This window comes from Belonocnema kinseyi, chromosome 2 (genome assembly GCF_010883055.1).
Source record: "Belonocnema kinseyi isolate 2016_QV_RU_SX_M_011 chromosome 2, B_treatae_v1, whole genome shotgun sequence".
NCBI classification, from domain to species: domain Eukaryota; kingdom Metazoa; phylum Arthropoda; class Insecta; order Hymenoptera; family Cynipidae; genus Belonocnema; species Belonocnema kinseyi.
The window spans coordinates 42,862,335-42,880,837 of NC_046658.1; the positions used below are offsets into that span (position 1 = coordinate 42,862,335).

Here is an 18,503-nt window from a genome sequence, read left to right on the forward strand (position 1 = left end):
TAAGAGGATGCACGGTATCTTCCACAGAAATGTGAAGGATCAGTCAATGTCTTGTGAGCTAACGTTTCCTTTCCTTAAATCGCCCGGATTGAAGTCTGGTACGGAAGGTTCCATCTTTGCATGCCAAGACACTGTCATTTCGACCTTAAGATACCGTCGCCACATTTTGAGCCAAGACATTCCCGATGATAATTGCAGGGCGTGCCATGCACACCCCGAGCATTTAGCTCACATACTATCTAGTTGTCCAACTCACGCGGGAACGACCTACATTCAAAGGCACAATGCGGCACTAAGAGTGCTCTATTACCATCTGTGTCACTCTTACGGCATTAACCTTAATATCGCTCCTCTAAATGCTCCTAGGGAAATTGAGTCAATTGTCGAGAATGGGAAGTGCCGCATATACTGCAATATGCTAAAACACTTGCGGGAAAAATGCAGAAGGCAGTTGTCCTTGGGTCGCTCCGTATTTTTAGGGTGTAAGAGGCTTTTGCTGGATCGTCGTATTGATTCCTTTACAGACTGTAACCACCTATCTCACGGTCGTGTGACGTGGTTGTGGCTGAAATTTTACCGCGATTTCGCTGGGAGCGGCTGCGATTGCCCTTATGACAAATTTTTAATTATATGTATACATGAGAAAATTAGTAAATTTAAACAAGTTTTAATAATTTGAAGAAAATTTTAAAAAGTGATTAGGGTTGGTGGCAGCCAACTACCGTAAATCACTTTGCTCACCCAGTACCCCTTCGCATCACTCTGAGTGCCGTATAGGTGCCGAAATCAGCACAGTCACTGAACCGTCACTGGTGGGCCAGTGCCTGGTATTTCCACCTAAACTAACACGACCGTGATTCCGCGAAATATTTGAGCGTTTTTTTTATTCTATTATTCTCTTTATACTCTTTTGTTTTTAAATTGAGAAAGATTTCTTCCTTATGGACATGTGATACTTAAAAAATTATCGATTTTACTAATTTTCAGTTCCCCCGGCTTTTTTCCTAGAATAATAAATATTTTGTTTTACAAATTTGGGAAATGATAGCGAACATACTAACCGACATCTCTGCACACTTTTTTGTGGGGTAATTCAAAAAAATTTTATTTTGCTGAATTTTATTAATTTGTTTGGCGCTTATAAATTAGTATCGATTTTATCAGTGTTAGATTCCACCGGCTTTTTTCCTAGAATAAGAAATATTTTGTCTTCAAAATCTGGAGAATGATAGCGAACAACCCAGCGGACGTGCCGTACACTTTTTTTGTTGATTTTACTATTGATTTTATTTTGATTTATTTTGATTTAATTGATTTTACTAAATTTGACGTGTGTGTATATTTCTAGCTTATGTGTGTTAATTCTCCCGAGTGTTACTTCCAAACTACACAATATTTTTGGCCGAAAATTTTGGACTTGAAAATAAACATAGTAACTAATATCCCGGAACTAACCTTATTTGTAGGCAATCGAAAAAGTTTATTTCATAAATAATTTCCAAATTATCGGAATGACAGAGCTGAAAAACGACCCTAACCTCAAAATAATGCACATGCATACAATTTGTATTCAGCAAAATACAATTTTTTTTATTCTCCCTCAAAACAGAGTTCGGTGACGTCCGTTATGATATTTTATAGGATCCCCGAATTCAGTTTTTCAAAATTTGCATTTCTGTGAAAAAAAGTCTGGTCGAGTTTCCACCTAGCCGGAATTTAACCGGCCTGTCGGAATTCTCGGTATAAGGCCGGTTGCCGGTCGCATACCCGACCGGTCCTATATAAGGCCGGAGAAATAGCATAAATTCGAAAGCTCCTTGAGATAAGTGATCACAGAGCACGATGAAAATACGATGACTGGCCGGCCGAAACCGACGCATGTGTTTAGAACAAGAAGCGACCAAAGTATGACAGCTTTCTGCATCCATGCTGCTTTCCATGCTGCTTTCTGCAGCTTCTTTTCAAGATCTTGATACGTCGCCTCCTGTACCTTCTCCTTGGCAGTAATGTTATAATCGCCCGGCGCCGAGAATTCGATCACGAATGTAGTTCGTTTCTCGAAGTTTCGGAGAACGATATCAGCTGTCCGAAAATCGTACATCCAGGAAATATGGCGGTTCACACGTGCCCTTATATCATATTATTTTATACTAATAATTTTGGGAGGAACGGGTGGAATTTTTAATTCATTATATTTAAAGTCATGTTCCTAGTTTACAGGCTCGAAGTATAATCTAATCCTCTTTTAATGAAGAGTTTTTTCTGTAAAGTACTGTTTACAAAAAAAAGAACCCTTCAAATTAAAACGCTGGAAAATATACAATTTTACCAATATTTTACATCATTTAAGGTTTGACGATTTGTGGCTGTGATTGTCTTTTATCGGCCGAATGGAAAACTCCAAACAAAATAATAGCAAGAACAGGTCCTTGCAAAGGGCGAGGAGATATAATTGTAACGACTCAAAGTGGAGGTCAAGGTTCATCAACTGTACAATTTCGCGGATATCACGAAACTATCGGACCTATGAAAGAATCTGCTGTTTGGGTGGAAGAAGCTCCTGTCCAAAGTTTTGTTTGGGGGAGACGAGCTCTGTCACCTACAAATTATCAACAAGAAGATCCCCTTGGTCTCAGCGTCGAAGGGAATGAGTACGAAATTTTGTATTCGATATTACGATAATTATGTAATAATAATACCAGATTAATAGAACGATATAACAATTTTCCATTGCAGCAAAAAGTTCCCCGAGGACGAACTGATCGAACTTTTTGGGGACAGAACTGGAGAACTAACCAGCGAGAAATTTCACCCTGGTTGGTTTCTTCTACAATATCATCATGCAACAACTTTAGACGACCTCAAAGCTGGTTTAGCTTATTTAAGACGTAAAGTTCATTCGCAGAAAGAAGGACAATTATCGTTTTTGAAGGTATAAAGATTAAAAACCTTTTCTTTTTATTTGAAGAATATTTCTATACAAATAAATTCTAAAATTGGAAATTAATTATTAACTTTTTTTAGGCAAACGTTCGTTCGGTTATGGAGCAACTCGACACGATAATGTTCCTCAAAGAACAGTTCGAAGCAGATGTGAGAAAATATGGAGAAAATCCCATGGAGAAATTGGAAGGTGCTATACAAGAATCTATGGCCGAGGCGAATAAACTCTTTGACGATGTTTTAGCTCGAAGAGACAGAGCGGACGCTACTCGAAATGCCCTCGCTTTAATGCAGCGGTATCGGTTTCTTTTTTGCATGCCAGTTAATATTGAAAAGAATATAAAACAAGGCAACTACGATCTTGTCATTAATGATTACGCTAGAGTAAAAAATCTCTTTAAAAATACGGAAGTCGAAGTCTTTAAACAAGTGTTGGCTGAAATAGAAAATAGGATAGAAACGTTGAGGGTGATATTAAGAAAAAATCTCGACGAAGTTCCGTTTACTTTAGAAGAGCAGAAGAAGATTATTAGAAACCTAGTTAGCCTCGAAGCCGAAGGAGATCCAGCTTGGGATGCAATAGGTAATTTAAAAATAGTTTCTGATTATAATTATCAATCATTAGATTATTTTTTGAAAGTATCTGTTGCAACTGATGATTCAACTAATATTTGTTAGTTTCTCATGCATCTCATCTGGAAAAAAGCATAACATCGTGTGTTCGGGAATGTTTCGATGCTGAAAATGCAAGTGGTGATGAATCCAGTAGGCACTCGAAATCCAATGCAACCACACCAGTATCGATAAAGCAACTCCGACAGACTCGAAACGATAAGAATATAATTTCCTGGAGAGTTCAGTGTATAGAAACGATTTGTGATATTATTACGGAACAGCTTCCAGATCTTTGGCGATTGGGACAAAGTTATTTTACAGGACAGCTTCACGTTAGTGTTAACGCTGAGAAACAAGGACCTTTCAAGGTGAATATTGAAGACAAAAGCAATTAATAAATAAAGGCATATATTTATTTAGTCCTTTAAGAAAATCAATCGAAAATTAAATTTCTTTTAGAATCTGGTCTTATCAAGTATTCAACACGCCGTGAATGCAATGAAAAGTGCCTGCAGCTCCAAAGTTGATGCTCATTGGCTTTTGCATTGTCTTAGATGCATCAGACAAATGTACGCATCGCTCATTCATTTGGATCTACCAAGTGATGCTCTCGATATTTTTGGAAATTTCATTTTTGATTTGAGGTTTGGAATTTAAATAATTACGGTACATTAAAAGTTTAGCTTAGGTATATTTTACAAAAATTGAACCGAGAAATGACAATATTTTTTCAGGATACAGTGTTTGGTTTCGCTTTTTAAACAAACGGCGGAAGATGTCCTGGGCCTACAGCGCAAAGAAAATTGGCAGATAGAATACTTAAATGAAGATGGGGGAATTACAAAATTGGTAGGATATACGATTATACGTATACAATTACTGAGTTTAAAAAAATAAAATGAAACTATCTTTAACAATAAAGAAGGATAGGCTGGTTTAATTTTATTTGGTTTTAATTCAAACAGCCAGGGTTGTTCGAGAAAATGGTGAAGGATGTTTCAAAACTCGTACGAGAAAATGCAGTCGCTTGTGGTCCAAGAGAGGTGCCTCTTTTAGCAAATCCATCGCACACAGTTTTATATCACAATGCGATTAAATCGTTGTTCACGTATTTTTCCCGTTGCCTTCGACAATTAGCGTTCAGTGGAAGTGAAGAAGCACTTGATGACGAAGTTTCTTCAGTTTCACAGCTGGTCAGTTCACCTGCAGGATACAGAACGAGAGATAGTAAGCAACATGGTCCCGTAAGTAAACGATTTTAAAAAGCCATTTAAACAGGTTATGATGCCTTCATACTGTAATACCGCAATCAAACTTGGAATCTAGGGGAGATAGATAACTAAAATAATGGCTCATTATTAATAGTTTTCATTGGTATGAATAAAGGGTATACCCGGGTAAGCATGGTAAAACGCCTCCGCTCCTCCAGGCTGAAATTTATCTCAAATTTTGATCTGAAGGTAGAAAAAAACTACAAAGAATTTCAACCTTCAAGTGGTATGTATCTAGAAATTATGTAGGGGGAAATAAAAATAAAAGGTGGGTTTTTCTTGAACACCTCTAGACCACTGAATCCACTTCACTTGCCGTTCAAGGCGCTCTTTGGCTGTTGAAAAAGCTCTTCTTTTGGGTCCAGTGCCGCTTGATGGTCAACAGTATACACTTGTTCATCATGTGATTTGAAATTGGTAAGTTTGGAGAAATTTTGTTTCGTTCCTCTTCTGTGAGAGAAACCGGTTTTTTGCCACGGATGGTAGCGATGCCACAATTTCAGGGTAGGTGTACCTCAGGGGGGAGTTCTCTCCCTGCTGTTGTTCGACCTGGTGCTGAGAAGACTGAGGGAGTGTCTACCGGTTGGAGTAAGGATCTCGAAGTACGCCGACGATTTCCTCCTCTACGTGACTTCTGTTGTAGTTCAGGATGCCCTAGCTCTGCTGCTTCGCGGAATTGAATCACTCTCGCCATGGTTTCATCCCAAAGTACCAGTTGCGCGTCTTCTCGAGATCCATGGATCGATTCGAAGATACGCCCTTGTATTTCGGGGTATTTGGCTTGACAGACCCATGGCTCGGACGATTCATATTAAAAAACATAGCAACAAACGGCGCTAGAGCTGTCAACATTGTGCGGGTTATTTCCAAGGTTACCTGGGGAGCTTCGCCTACCTTTCTACTCACAGTACATAAAGGTCTAATCAGGACCTATCTGGAGTAGGGTGCTCAACTCTTCATTGGAGCGAGTGAGACCGTATTGAAGATACTGGACCGGATACATTATGCCTCATTGAGGGTGGCTCTTGGGTAAATGAGCTCTACCCCGATCTCTATTCTGTTGCTGGAGGCCCCTCTGACACTGAGGAGAGCACTCTTAGCGAACAGATTTATTCTGAGTAATTTTGCGTGGAGTGCGAGTCCGCTAGTTGAAAGACTGACCTCCCTATGGCGACGAGTTCCCTGAATAACAAGTTCAGAGTGCAACCACAGCGTTGCGGCTCAATTACGGCCTTCAGCACTATATCCTTGATTATGAGGACTGGGTTGACTTAAAGACGGAATTGGATATCGACCTCGAGTCTGCCTTTGCGTTTAGGGAATCGACGACACTAATGATATTATTAGAAGAATATGCCGGCACAGGATATCCTGGTGTGACTAGGGTTTCTATTGATGGCTCGGTGAACCCAGTGTTGGGTGATGCGACTCCTTCATTCCAGCCAGGAACCTGAGATACGGGGTGATATTGAGGGACTTTTCGTCTACATTGACTACCGAACTTCAGGGTCTTCTCCATGCCCTCATCCGAGTGCTAGGGGAAGGGTGGAAGAATATAGATGTTTTCACATACTCCTAGGCAGCACTGACTGCTATCTCGAGACAGATTCGTAAATCCCGTGGTACATACCTTCGCACGATTGGTGAGTAATGTAGCTGCCTTTGCTGGACGGTTGGGAATCTCGATTCGTTTTGCTTGGGTTACATCTCACGCGAGATCACGTACTGAGTATTTTGCTCACATCGGCAGGGTTGTGCAGTGACGCGTCACTCGGGGTTTCTGACGTATTATACGTAAAAAACCTGTAAAAACGTAATAAACGTAATAAAGGTGGTGGACTCAGATAGAGCATAATATAACCTCACTTTTTTAAGTTATGCTTATGTGTACCAACTTGCATTGTTGTTGTTTATCAGAACTCCATTTGACATAAAAATATCACCAACAATATCAAAACTGACACCAATCATTTTAGAATTATTATTTTGACTGCTTTCATCTAATTGTATTAGGTTTTTTTCTGATGCGTTCATAATTATAACTCAGTTTTTTCTAAAAAAAAGTGTTGAAATCACCGAAAATCCTTGAATGATTTGTTTTTTTATTTTTAAGATATTTGCAGTTCGGATGGTTTGAAAATTCACCTGTGGTTTCTTAATCTTTCTTTAGCCGTATTCGATAATACGCAGTTGCATCCCTGACAAAACGCAACATTTTTACCATTTTTTTAAGGCCATGTGACGACAGGGTCACATGACCAAACCTGGTCTTCAATTTTTCTTTCCCAACTTACGTCTAAACGAAATGAGGTATTGCTTTGAAAGTTTGGGAAATGAAAGAGGAGGTAATAAAGTCTATGCCTCTGCTTTGTTCCGGTGGAAATTTTGAGAAAATTTTTTTTTTGAAGAAAGTACCAGTTGAAGTTTTGTTTCCCAACTTACGTTCACACGGAATGAGATATCGCGTTAAAAGTTTGGCACCATAAATAGAAGGCATGCAAGAATCTGTCTCTGGTCCTAAATAATTAGAATAGTGAAAAAAGTTGTTTTTTTATAACTATTTTGGAGAGATACCGACCGTGCTGTCGTCAAACCCTGCAAGCAATTTGCAATGTTGCAAATGGGCTAGTTATGAGGTTTATATTGACCAAAGTGGGGCAAAACAACAAAAATCGCTCACGAATTTCGAACTTCTAGGGGTTTGTGGATAAAACAGATTGCATGATTACCGTCAGAGAAAGTTAAAAGTCAAACTTCTGCTGTAAAACCTAAATGTGTCCGTCGACAATCATTGTTTGCATAAATAAACTTTTTTCTTACTCTAACTCTTTGCAAGGCCACAAACGATCCTTTATTATTTATTAACATTTTTCAAAAAAATTTCCGCGTTATTTAAACTTTTATTTTTCGACATTGGTGAAAAAATATTGATCTTAGAGCTGACTTGATCAGCTGTTACACTCATCACATGGCCTTAAAGAAAGAATAATTGTTCACAACATGGATTCCTCGGTCTGTCGCCTCTAAATGTTCAAGATGTTCAGTGCATTTTGCGTGCAGCCGAAATCACAATGGGATGAATAGATGCATAATTCACATACCTCCATATGGTCTTTACTTCATGCCTTAACAGCCATCAATAACGTGCTCGATGGATTCGTTGGTATCTCCACATAATCGGCACGAGTCAACCACGTCTTGATGTAACACGTGTTTGCGATAATTCCTGGTGCTGACAACCTTGGCCTGTATTGCAATGACGAATCCTTCCGTTTCTGGATACAGAACACCCTTTCTTAGCCAAATATTAGATGCCTCACTATCCACTTCATTTTGATCTAACGTGTTGGGGTGCTCGCCATGAATGACTTTGTGCTTCCATTGTATTTCTAATTCCTCTATGCTTTCTGCCCTGTTATTCAAGGCCCCATCTGAGGCAAATTTAAGAGAGTGTAGTCAAGATCCGCTTGACAGATGGTGCTGTAAAGCGCAACATTCCGTTTGCTGTTAAAATAGTCTCGCAACTGTATAACTTGTGACTCACACCGTTTTTTAACATCTACAACGCCCCTACCCCCTAAATGTCGTGGTAGAACTACCCTTTCAATCGCTGAATTTCTGTGGTGCATTTGGTGCCTTGCCATTTCTACGCGGATGATTCTCTTTAACTTTTTAAGGTCGGTGTTAGCCCATTTTATGAGCCCGAAGGAGTATGTGAGGATAGACATGGAATATGTGTTGATCGCCCTGATTTTGTTTGCTGAGTTGAGAAAATTCTTCATAATCAATCTGAGTCTCGTAGTGAAGGCAGTCGTTAGGCTTGTTTTAACTATCGTATGTTGAATACCCTTAGATTCAACAATACCCAGATATTTATATGATTCGCCTGCAGCCATTGCCCCGATGTCATTTTCGAACTCTTTCTCTAACTCTGCGGTCCCTAATTCCCCTCTGATTAAATGCACTGGTCTACATTTATCTAGTCCGAACTCCATGTGGATATCATTAGAAAACTGCTGTGTGACATCGATCACTTGCTGAAGTTTCTGGGCTAAACTAGCGTACAACTTCAGGTCATCCATGTAAAGAAGATGGGTCACTTGATGACCATCCTCATTATCATGAATTCTGAACCCATTAGACAGGCTGTTTACTGTTTTGTTCAATGGATTCAACGCTAAACAAAACCATTGTGCGCTGAAGGAGTCTCCTTGAAATATACCCATCGTAAAGCGTATTGATCTAGTTATCCTTGGTTGTCCATGATTAAAATATTTGATTCTTGTATCCTAGAGCCTCATCGCATGGCTTAGAAAGTCAATAATGCGTGGGCAGATTTCGTAAAGTTTTAAGACTTCAAGCAAATAGTCATGCGGCATGGAAGGAAACGCTTGCTTGTAGTCAATGTATACCATATGTAAGTTCCTTTGATGCTTACGAGCTTGAGTCATGCAAACAGCGTGTAAAGTGATTAGATCTTTACAGCCTCGTGAGTTTTTACAACATCCTTTTTGTTCTTCTGTAAGAATGTCATTCTCGTCGCGAGGAGAATATACCTTATCTGCAATGATAGCTGTAAGACATTTATAAATTGTTGGAAGACAGGCTATCGGTCGAAAGTCAGATGGATTTTGAGCGTCTGGTTTTTTTGTTATCATATACGTAGTACCCTGGAGCATAAAACCTGGCATCAGATCTGGGTGTTCAATGATCTTCTGAAAACACCTTGCCAACACAAGATGTACACTCGTCAGGTAATTGTACCAGAAGTTGTGCACCATGTCCGGACCTGGAGATTTCCAATTACTAGCCCTTTTCAAGACCGCTGAAACATCTAAAGCTGTGATGGTTGTCAGATGCATTTCAGGGCTATTGCTTGCCCTTGCTTCCTCCAATTTGAACCACGCATTGTCCAAATTGCATCTGTTCATTTTTTCCCAAACATCCGACCAGTAGTTAGTCATATCTTTCAATTGAGGGACTTCGGTGCCTTGCTGGGATAAAAACTGCATTTGCTGGCCTAGTTTTCTGGCCCAACGTTCTAACGGTTGCCACAGCTACACAGTATACAAGAGTATGCACCTCTAACGCAGTTTGTGCTACGTTTAAATACGTAGGTAAAACCATGCTGTCGAGATGTGCTATTAGTGCACGCAGATCATTTGTGATGTTCATTTTAGGCAGAGAATGCCTTAGTGTTGGTTCTACATATCTGAACTCTAGTAAAGGATGACTAAAATTCCTTTTTAGGTGCTGTAGTTTTTCTGAAATTACCCTATCCACATCATCGTTAGTAATATCCGGATGTGGTTCTAATGCATCCGGTGCATGATGTTCATTATCCCTAGCACCTATGCCTTCAGCATCAATCAAGTCTTCGTTATCCACATCTTCCAAGGCGAGCTCATCAATAAGAAGCTGCCGTTCCACTTCCATTTTGATAGCAGCTATTTCAACAGCCGACAGCAGTCTGTTTACAGATATTGAGCGTTTTTGGTCTGCCAGATTCTGCTCATTTATTTTTGTAGCTAGCTCTGGGTATTTAAGTACGAAGAGTCTATGATGTTCTCTCCTCACACTTTGTCCACATTTCTCTGACAAAAAATAAAAGCGCATAAAATCTCTGTTCATATGGTATTTCCATTTTCGTCGCTTTTTTGTTTGCTGAACCTCTGCTTCTGTATCTGGTTGTATAAGGTCATCCACCTCTGGAGGATGTGGTGGTGTTGCATCATCCATAGGTTGAGAAAGAACTTCAATTGCTCCTGCTTGACCGTTTGCCGCGGCTTTCTCTAATTGATGTTCATTGCCGTCGTTTTTCCACGCCAAATCAACCTGTTGTTTAATCTTCATTGCTCGGTCTTTTGTAACATGTAGATTAGTCCTGATGTCTTTCACCTTAGCGATAAGATCTCTTCGTGCGACTTTTTGTATATTAGGATACTTTGCAGCAATTTTTTTCTTAAGTTGTATCCTTGTTCTACTTTCGTTTCAAACTTCGCACTTTCGTAAAGAGATGCACCAATTGCTCTTTCATTCTGGTTCCCCAATTGATGATCTCCCACGGTACTTCTGTCGAGGTGGTTGGCTGCAAATAGCTAGCGCTAGCCAAAGCGTCCTCAGCAGGCACAGTTGATGTTCCACTGCTCACCGTTTGTCACAGATGTTCTTGCTGGCCAGCTGTTTGATTAGTGAGACCTGCCTGACCATCTCGACCATCATCTGCCTGACCATGCCTGTCCCTCTCCTCTTCGTTATCAGCCTATTTGGCATGGGAAATCCTGTCAGTAGCAATGCTACCGCCAACATTGCCGTCAAAGTCGTGAGAGGAGAGCTCAAGCCCTACCGCGACATCAACTTCTACATCAACATTATCTTTTTTCATTAAGCTTTTGCTCGGGTAAACCCGGTTATACATCATAGCCACGAACTAAGTCTAGTGACTGATGAGATTAGAATGTTAAAAGTTAATTCAAATAATTTAATACGATTGTTGAAGCCTCCTGCGATGATGTTGTAGGTATACAATTACGAGCGGCCACGAACGTTGGAGGTTACAACAGTCACTGTTTTTGTATTTTTTTAAAGCTAACGCAATCAAACAATAAACAATATGTGAGAATATAAACTACAATAAATTGGAAAATGCGCAACGATAATTTTCTCAGAAATGTAATACTAATAATTTTTTTAACTTAAAAATCCGATAAGAATGACGGGATAAATGTTCGTAAAACGTGGAAATGGAGAAAATAGTATATAACCTGGGATTAAAAATAGCAATAATAAATCTGATTTCAGACCTGGGAGCAATGTCTTCTTATTTCGCTCAGTAATATTCGTTACACACTAAATACGGTGCTGCCTCGAATCGAGGAAATTTTGAAAGCTCAAGGATATCCAGATTTGTCAACAGCTGCAGGATGGAATTCAGATTGGACTCAACTGGACACTTTGGATTCTGCAGTTCTAGAAGCGTATTTAGAACGTCGTTGTGATCCTCTTGTTGGCACAATAGAGCCAAGCATGTATTTAGGGAATTTGGAATGGGACTCAGATTTGGAACCGACGCATGTTCGTCCTTACGCACAGGAAGCGCTTGCCAATTTAATTGCAGTCCATGCAGAGGTATAACATTCATTATTGCAGACCTATGATATTAATTCGGTAGCTTCAGCTCATGATTTAATAATTTTAATCTAAATTTTTAATGTTAATCAGTAGGATTATTTAAATAGGTTCGTCGATTCTCTCCGGGATTATTAAAAAGGGTATTATCTCACATAGTGGAAACGATTGCTGAAGAATTGAATCGACTGATGTCTTGTGTGACCCATTTTAGTCCCTCGGGTATTATCCAAGCCCGTACGGATATTTGCATGCTAACAAAAGCACTTGAACCCTACATAACGCCACGAGCAAAGTAAGAATCATTCTTATATATTGAACTTTTAAAGACATAATTTTCGAGTGTAAAAAATGCATGCTAAAACAAAATAATAATAATAGTGCATCTTTTATTAGGGTCTTCTTAGAAGAAGCACTAGATGCAATTCCGCAACCTGCAGATAGAGAAGCTTTGTTGCGAATCAAATCGTTATTATCTAAAGTCACAACCTCAATGAAACTTCAGCTTCGATGTCTCGCAGATCCCACAGTTACAAAATCCAGCGCAGAAATAATAGTCTCCGACACGGTAACAGCAATTTAGTAAGCATAATTACAGACTAGTTAATTGTAATAATAATTTTATAAATCCAAAGAATAAAGCCAGAAGAAGGGTGCATGGTTTCTAAAAATCTAATTTATTTCTCTTTTGTAACGATAAGGCCCGTTAGGACCCCAGCTGGACGTTTCTGGAACGTTCCAAGGGGCAAAGAGTAAGACAAAAATAGTTGGGACATATAGGGTATTGTACGTAGGAAAAAATGGGCTTTCTAAACTCTTTAATTAAAACAAATTATTCCTAAAAATACAAACGGATAATACTCCGGGGGCATGATATTGTCAACTTCTTGATTTTCACTCATTTGATGCTTATTCTAAAGTTCTTCTCAACAAATTAAATACACCAATTTCACCTTTTTGCTAATATCTTATGGCTAATTGATAATATTGACAATATTATTTCGGTAATTTAGCTCAACAAATTATAGACAAAAACCACCATAATTGTGTCAGATATTACAGAGGCGTGGTAATAAGAGTGATAAGATATGTACCTAGAAGAAACTGTGTAATACTTTAATAGTGCCTCTCACGGATACCTGTTTTGAATTAGTCGTTTAATTAATTTGACACATCGAGTCCGTATCTAGGTTATCAACCAATATAATATGCTATAAACCAACAAAGTAGCTAGAAATGAATCCTATGGAAAATATTAATACCACCTATTCATTTAAGAAAACGACATTGCGCAAGTTTGGATGTTAGAAAACTTCCCACAAAAGAAATGTCTCATATACCAGGAGAAAATCCATTAAAAAGAAAAAACGTTGGTGCGCACAAGAAGGTGCTGTTTTGTAAAATGTAAAAATGACAGCCGGTGCAAGTCCTACTTGGAATGTACTTATTAAATTTCCAAAGCCCTGTTTAATGTTACGAAAGGGTGCCATTACCGATGATTCACTTAAAAGGCATATTTAAAATTGCCCGAAATGCAGTAAAAGTGATATGTGGGTGAGGTTATGTGCGCGCAGAGACGAGTATTTTTCAAGCATAAAGGATGTAAACAATCACACTTATATTCGCTCATTGCATTTCGTAGAAAAATTCCTACCTTCCCAGTGAAGCAGTCACCCTGGTTTTAAAAGTGCCCAGATAGCACAAGAGTTTGCAGCAAGCTTGCCTAAATCTTGCCATGCAAGTTTCGGAAGCTTGCATTGCAAGGTTCAGGCAAGCTTCATGCCAATAAGAAAATGTCCGTCATGTGGAAATCTTGCGAAGCAAGATTAAGGAAACGTTGCCTGTCAATCTTGAACTTGATCCATTGCGCATTAGTTTTGCATGGCACCTAAGGCTGCGCAGTAGTTTTTTAATGTTCTCCCAGCATGCCGCCTTACGTGTCTACTAAACCGTATGATGTATGATACTTAAAAAAATTAATTTGTGATCAAAGTTGCCCATCAATCTTCCTCCAATGTTCCCTCAATATTGCAGGCAAGCTTGCAGGAAGATTCCCATGACAATGGTCCCTCAAGCTTGCCTCGCATTTTGCCGCATGATGGACATAGTTTTATTTGCGGAAAGCTTGTCTGAACCTTGCGATGCGAGCCTCCGAAACTTGCATGGCAAGATTTAGGCAAGCTTGCTGCAAAGTCTTGTGCTATATGGGTGCTATATAAAAACATCAATAAAAAAATATTTTCATCTTTATCAGTTTCACGTATTTATTACAAACAATTGTTTCACCATTTTCAAATCATATTTCTTAAGAATTTTCAGAAAGAAAAATCTTCAAACTAAACAAATCGCATTTGCATTTATTTCGGTTATTTGCAAGCTACGTGGATTTCAGAACTGACCATCCACTTATAATGATAGATATCAATTTATTTTCAACTGCATTTCTTTAAAAATGCTTCATCAACCGCTTTTATAGTTTTTTATTATTGCAATTATTTCACTTTTATGCAAAGGACTATTTTTGCACTGTTGAAACCTTACGATTATACGCGATGTAAAAGTAACCTGCATTCCACATACCGGTTAATAATTTGCTGCTTTTTCCCTTTGGTGCATTGTTTTCTGCTTTTCAAACATCTTTTCAACTGACAAATGGTATTTTTATCCACCTGGCACATCATTTTCATTTACTTTTACATTAATATTGGGTACGATAGTATACCTTTTACCAAAAATCTATCCTGAATTTTTAAATGTCCGCTAAGTGTCATGGCGGCGCATAAGCTTCCGCTCTTAAATTAAAAACACTATAAAAACACTATTGGGAATCGCTCAGGTCGAATACGCTTTCTGCTGTGCATATTCTAAAGATAAAAGAAATAATAATTTAAGCTCATTTATATTATAATACCCAGGAAAAAAGAACCGATAGAAAGCGACTCGGTTTGAATTGCGTATCTGTCATTGGCAGAGTAAAAGAATGAAAATGTAATCGGTTAGCCACATTTTTAATCGGTCACCTGTGCGCGGTGCTTTGTCACAATGCTGAGTGAATAAAGTTGAATGAGACTGACAAACCTGAAATAATTCCTATGAGTATTCTATGATTCATTAATGTGCATATTTATGGGTTGAGATTCAATATGAAATGGGGTTTTTAAAAGATCACACCCAATGGTAAAAATACGATGCGCACATAGTAATTTTCAATAAGCGAGAATCTGCCAATTGTAGGTTACTTCAGGCTGTGTTCAACTAAGTGGACTTTGCAGATTAAAATTTTAAAGAATTAATTGTTTCGAATGAGAAGTATGAAGTGATAAATTTGAATTTTTCATTTTCAGTGATAACAATTTTTCATGAACGTAAATTAAAATAAAAAATTTAGTTTTTGATAAAATAAAAATAAAATAGAAAATGCCTGAAAATAAATAGTCTGTAAATAAAAGTAGGTTACATGTATGCCATGATTTTCTTAAAAGTTTCCCATTGAACTATTTTTTAATGATTAATTTAAAATATTTGAATTACATTTGTTTTATTTAAATTAATAATTTTTTATCAGAACTATTGTTTCCCTATCGGTTAATGTTGATTCATAATCGCTACTGAATGGGTCCGAGAAAAAAATTACGTGGCCGATTAAAAAATTCGATTTCTCATTCAAAACACACTCTTAACCTGTGGGTAGCTACCTGTAATTCCAGTGACAAATACGCAGTTCAGAAAACCTCAAAACCCATTCAAATGCAAGTGAATGAATTTTTGTTTCCTGGGTATGTACGCGTAAACAAAGTCGCGTCGTATGGAAATAAGCAACTTATCTGCTACAATAAATCAAAACTGCTATTATGTGCTTGCACTGTTCGCTCAGACCAGCTTTGCAACTGCATTGCGTTTTTAATATTTTGCCATTTAAAGTAATTTCACCTTTTATTTCGTGAGGATTGTTTTTTAAACTCCAGATTTGAATACAATATGCTACAAGAGAAAACAAATCGTTTACCGACTTTTTCCCACAATAAATAATATGTTGAGCGTTCGAAACACGTTCGCCTTCGATAAAATTTTTCTTCGGTGGTGTAGAATTCACGAAAACACAAATTTCACTGTTCTGACGGGTTCTGACCGTCATTTACCGGCCATGTGTTGCAAATGGGTAAATGCGGTAAAACTCAATATATGAAGAAATAACTAATTAAAAGTAATTAAATACATTTATAAATCATTTTCGCACAGAATTCAAATTAAAATACATAAATCATTGTAAGTCAATAAAAAAGAGACTGTACATGATAATGAAATACATGTTCGATGTGCAACATAACCAACAAATCTCAAGTCTTACGCGGCGGCATTTTGAAAAAACGAATGGCCTTTTAATCGACTTCACAATATTTAACAGAAGAATATTAAGGAATCAAAAAAATGAAGAATTTAAAGGATTTCCTTTAAATTCTTCAAATTTCTGTCACCTTATTTCATACAAATAACTACTAATGGACAATTGAACATTTCCTATAACTTTTTAAACAATTTTTAATTATTTAAATAAATTTAACTTATTTTAACAATTATTTATTCCCCAATATTTTTAAATAATCTATTTTCTGTATGAAATGTAATATTTGGTCATGACTTGTAGTATTTACATTCTTTAAAAACGTCATGTAATTATTTAAACAATTCATTATTTATTATTTTTTTAATTTATAAAAATTAACTCGACATTTCATCTAATGTTTAACAAATTTCTATTTGTTTAAGGAATTATTATTTGCTCATGCAGTTTTTTCCGATAACCTAAACAAATAATATAAAATCGATTAAATTCAATTATTTTTCTGACTCTATAATGCATAGAAAGAACATGTTAACTGTTTTTTAAATGTTTAAACACTTACTTTTTCCGAAATAAACACAATATTCAATGATTTTGAGCAGTAAATGCTGTAAAAAAGGGCTTTTTATTCGTTCACCGCCCATACTAAATTTGAAGGAAATTTGGAGGAAAAAACAATAATAAATGGTATAAACAATTACATAAAGCTTTTCGTAGAATTAGATTTTTTCCACAAAGATGCAGCCTGAGCGTTTTGGGAAAAAATTCTCACAAAGATTGACTCAAAATATTTATTTTTTATTCAACTCAATTCTGCAATTTATTGAGCGATTCCAAACATTAAATAAATCATCCGATGCATTTTAATTTCACCTTGTATAATGTACGTTATGTAATGTAAATAATAGTGTTACACGACAGTAGTTTATTTTTTAGCCTATGAAGGCGTCAAATTTCTTTTAGTGTTTAGGGCCGGCATATACCTAAATCTGCCACTGATATAATTTTTTTATTAGTTGCTATCATATAATCCCTATAATATTCTGGAAAAATAAATAGAGAATAGTAAAAATTGCATTAAATAATAAAATATATTACTACCTCGTCTTACAAGTAATAAGTTATAAATAATATTCGACCAACAAATCTGACTTTACACATTGAAACGAAGATTGTGACTTCTTCTTTTTATTTAAATATACAAAATAAAACTTTTAATTTTTCCCCCAAGGCTCTTAATTTATTTTTAAATGGCGCTAGGCAAACGTCACTTTCCCGCCCTGCAAAAAAACAATTTTAACCCGCAAAAAGGACACTGGTAATCCTCGAATCAAATTATTATTTTTTTTATTAAATATATATTTTTTAAATGCCCAAGCCCATTATTTTGGTAGAGTGGCGTAGGTACCTTAAAACCTTACTTAAGAAAGACAAATCTGAGAGGTCTTTTAATAAAACAAAACTAATCACCATTTTAATATGAATAAATTAACAGGTTTATTTGGATATTTTCTTCTTCACACAACTAGGCCTCATAAGGAGAAATTAAACCAAAATAAAGGTATTGTATCAGGAGTTCAATAAGAAAAGAACTCCCCCCCCCCCTGCTTTTTCACATCAGTATTAAATTAAACATTTAATTAAATCAAATCGAATTAATAAAAAGAGAAACTAAACACTGAGTTTACAAAATAGAAATAGCTAACAAGTGAGTGAATTCTGCCCTGGAGCAAACAAGACACTACATCAAAACAATTTTACGCCTACTGGCGCCATTTGGAGATCAAACAAGTTTAAACACTGAGATATTACTCACACAAAAAAATAAAGCTAATAAAGCCGCCAGCCTTTTCCCACAAGTTGATGAGCGAACTCCCTGATGCAGCAATTTTAAAATAAGAACTCAGATTCCAAACAACTTAAATGATTTACCCCTCTGTGGCGAAAATTGAAGACACAAAGTCTCAATACAAGCTTCTTCTCAGGTGGCTTGAACGACAAAAGACAACGAGTTCGCTCGTGTCAGCAGCACGCAGGGCGCCCAATCTCTCCCCTCCTGCACAGGAGACGAGATGTGTCTTCTGCGTTGTCGCGGTGTCATGGCCATTTATGTTTACGCATTTACAAGTTACAGCACTGAGAAGCGACTAACCTCCGAGTTTTTTTTAATATGGAAAAATCTGAGTTTCGAGTTTTGATCAAAC

General features: G+C 37.2%; 2 protein-coding genes across 2 annotated transcripts in view; one reads left to right on the top strand and one right to left on the bottom strand.

Moving 5' to 3' along the window:
* Positions 1-12,628, top strand: part of LOC117166863 (exocyst complex component 2) — a 29,228-nt gene extending 16,600 nt beyond the window's left edge. The window contains exons 2-11 of the mRNA XM_033351239.1: positions 2,351-2,651; positions 2,737-2,932; positions 3,025-3,526; positions 3,622-3,926; positions 4,018-4,202; positions 4,293-4,407; positions 4,524-4,802; positions 11,631-11,957; positions 12,068-12,252; positions 12,354-12,628. Coding sequence (XP_033207130.1) covers positions 2,351-2,651; positions 2,737-2,932; positions 3,025-3,526; positions 3,622-3,926; positions 4,018-4,202; positions 4,293-4,407; positions 4,524-4,802; positions 11,631-11,957; positions 12,068-12,252; positions 12,354-12,540 — 2,582 coding nt within the window. The 3' untranslated portion in view covers positions 12,541-12,628. The remainder of the gene's footprint in view (positions 1-2,350; positions 2,652-2,736; positions 2,933-3,024; positions 3,527-3,621; positions 3,927-4,017; positions 4,203-4,292; positions 4,408-4,523; positions 4,803-11,630; positions 11,958-12,067; positions 12,253-12,353) is intronic.
* Positions 1-18,503, bottom strand: part of LOC117166862 (Fanconi anemia group M protein) — a 56,442-nt gene that overhangs the window by 31,611 nt on the left and 6,328 nt on the right. The window lies entirely within an intron of this gene.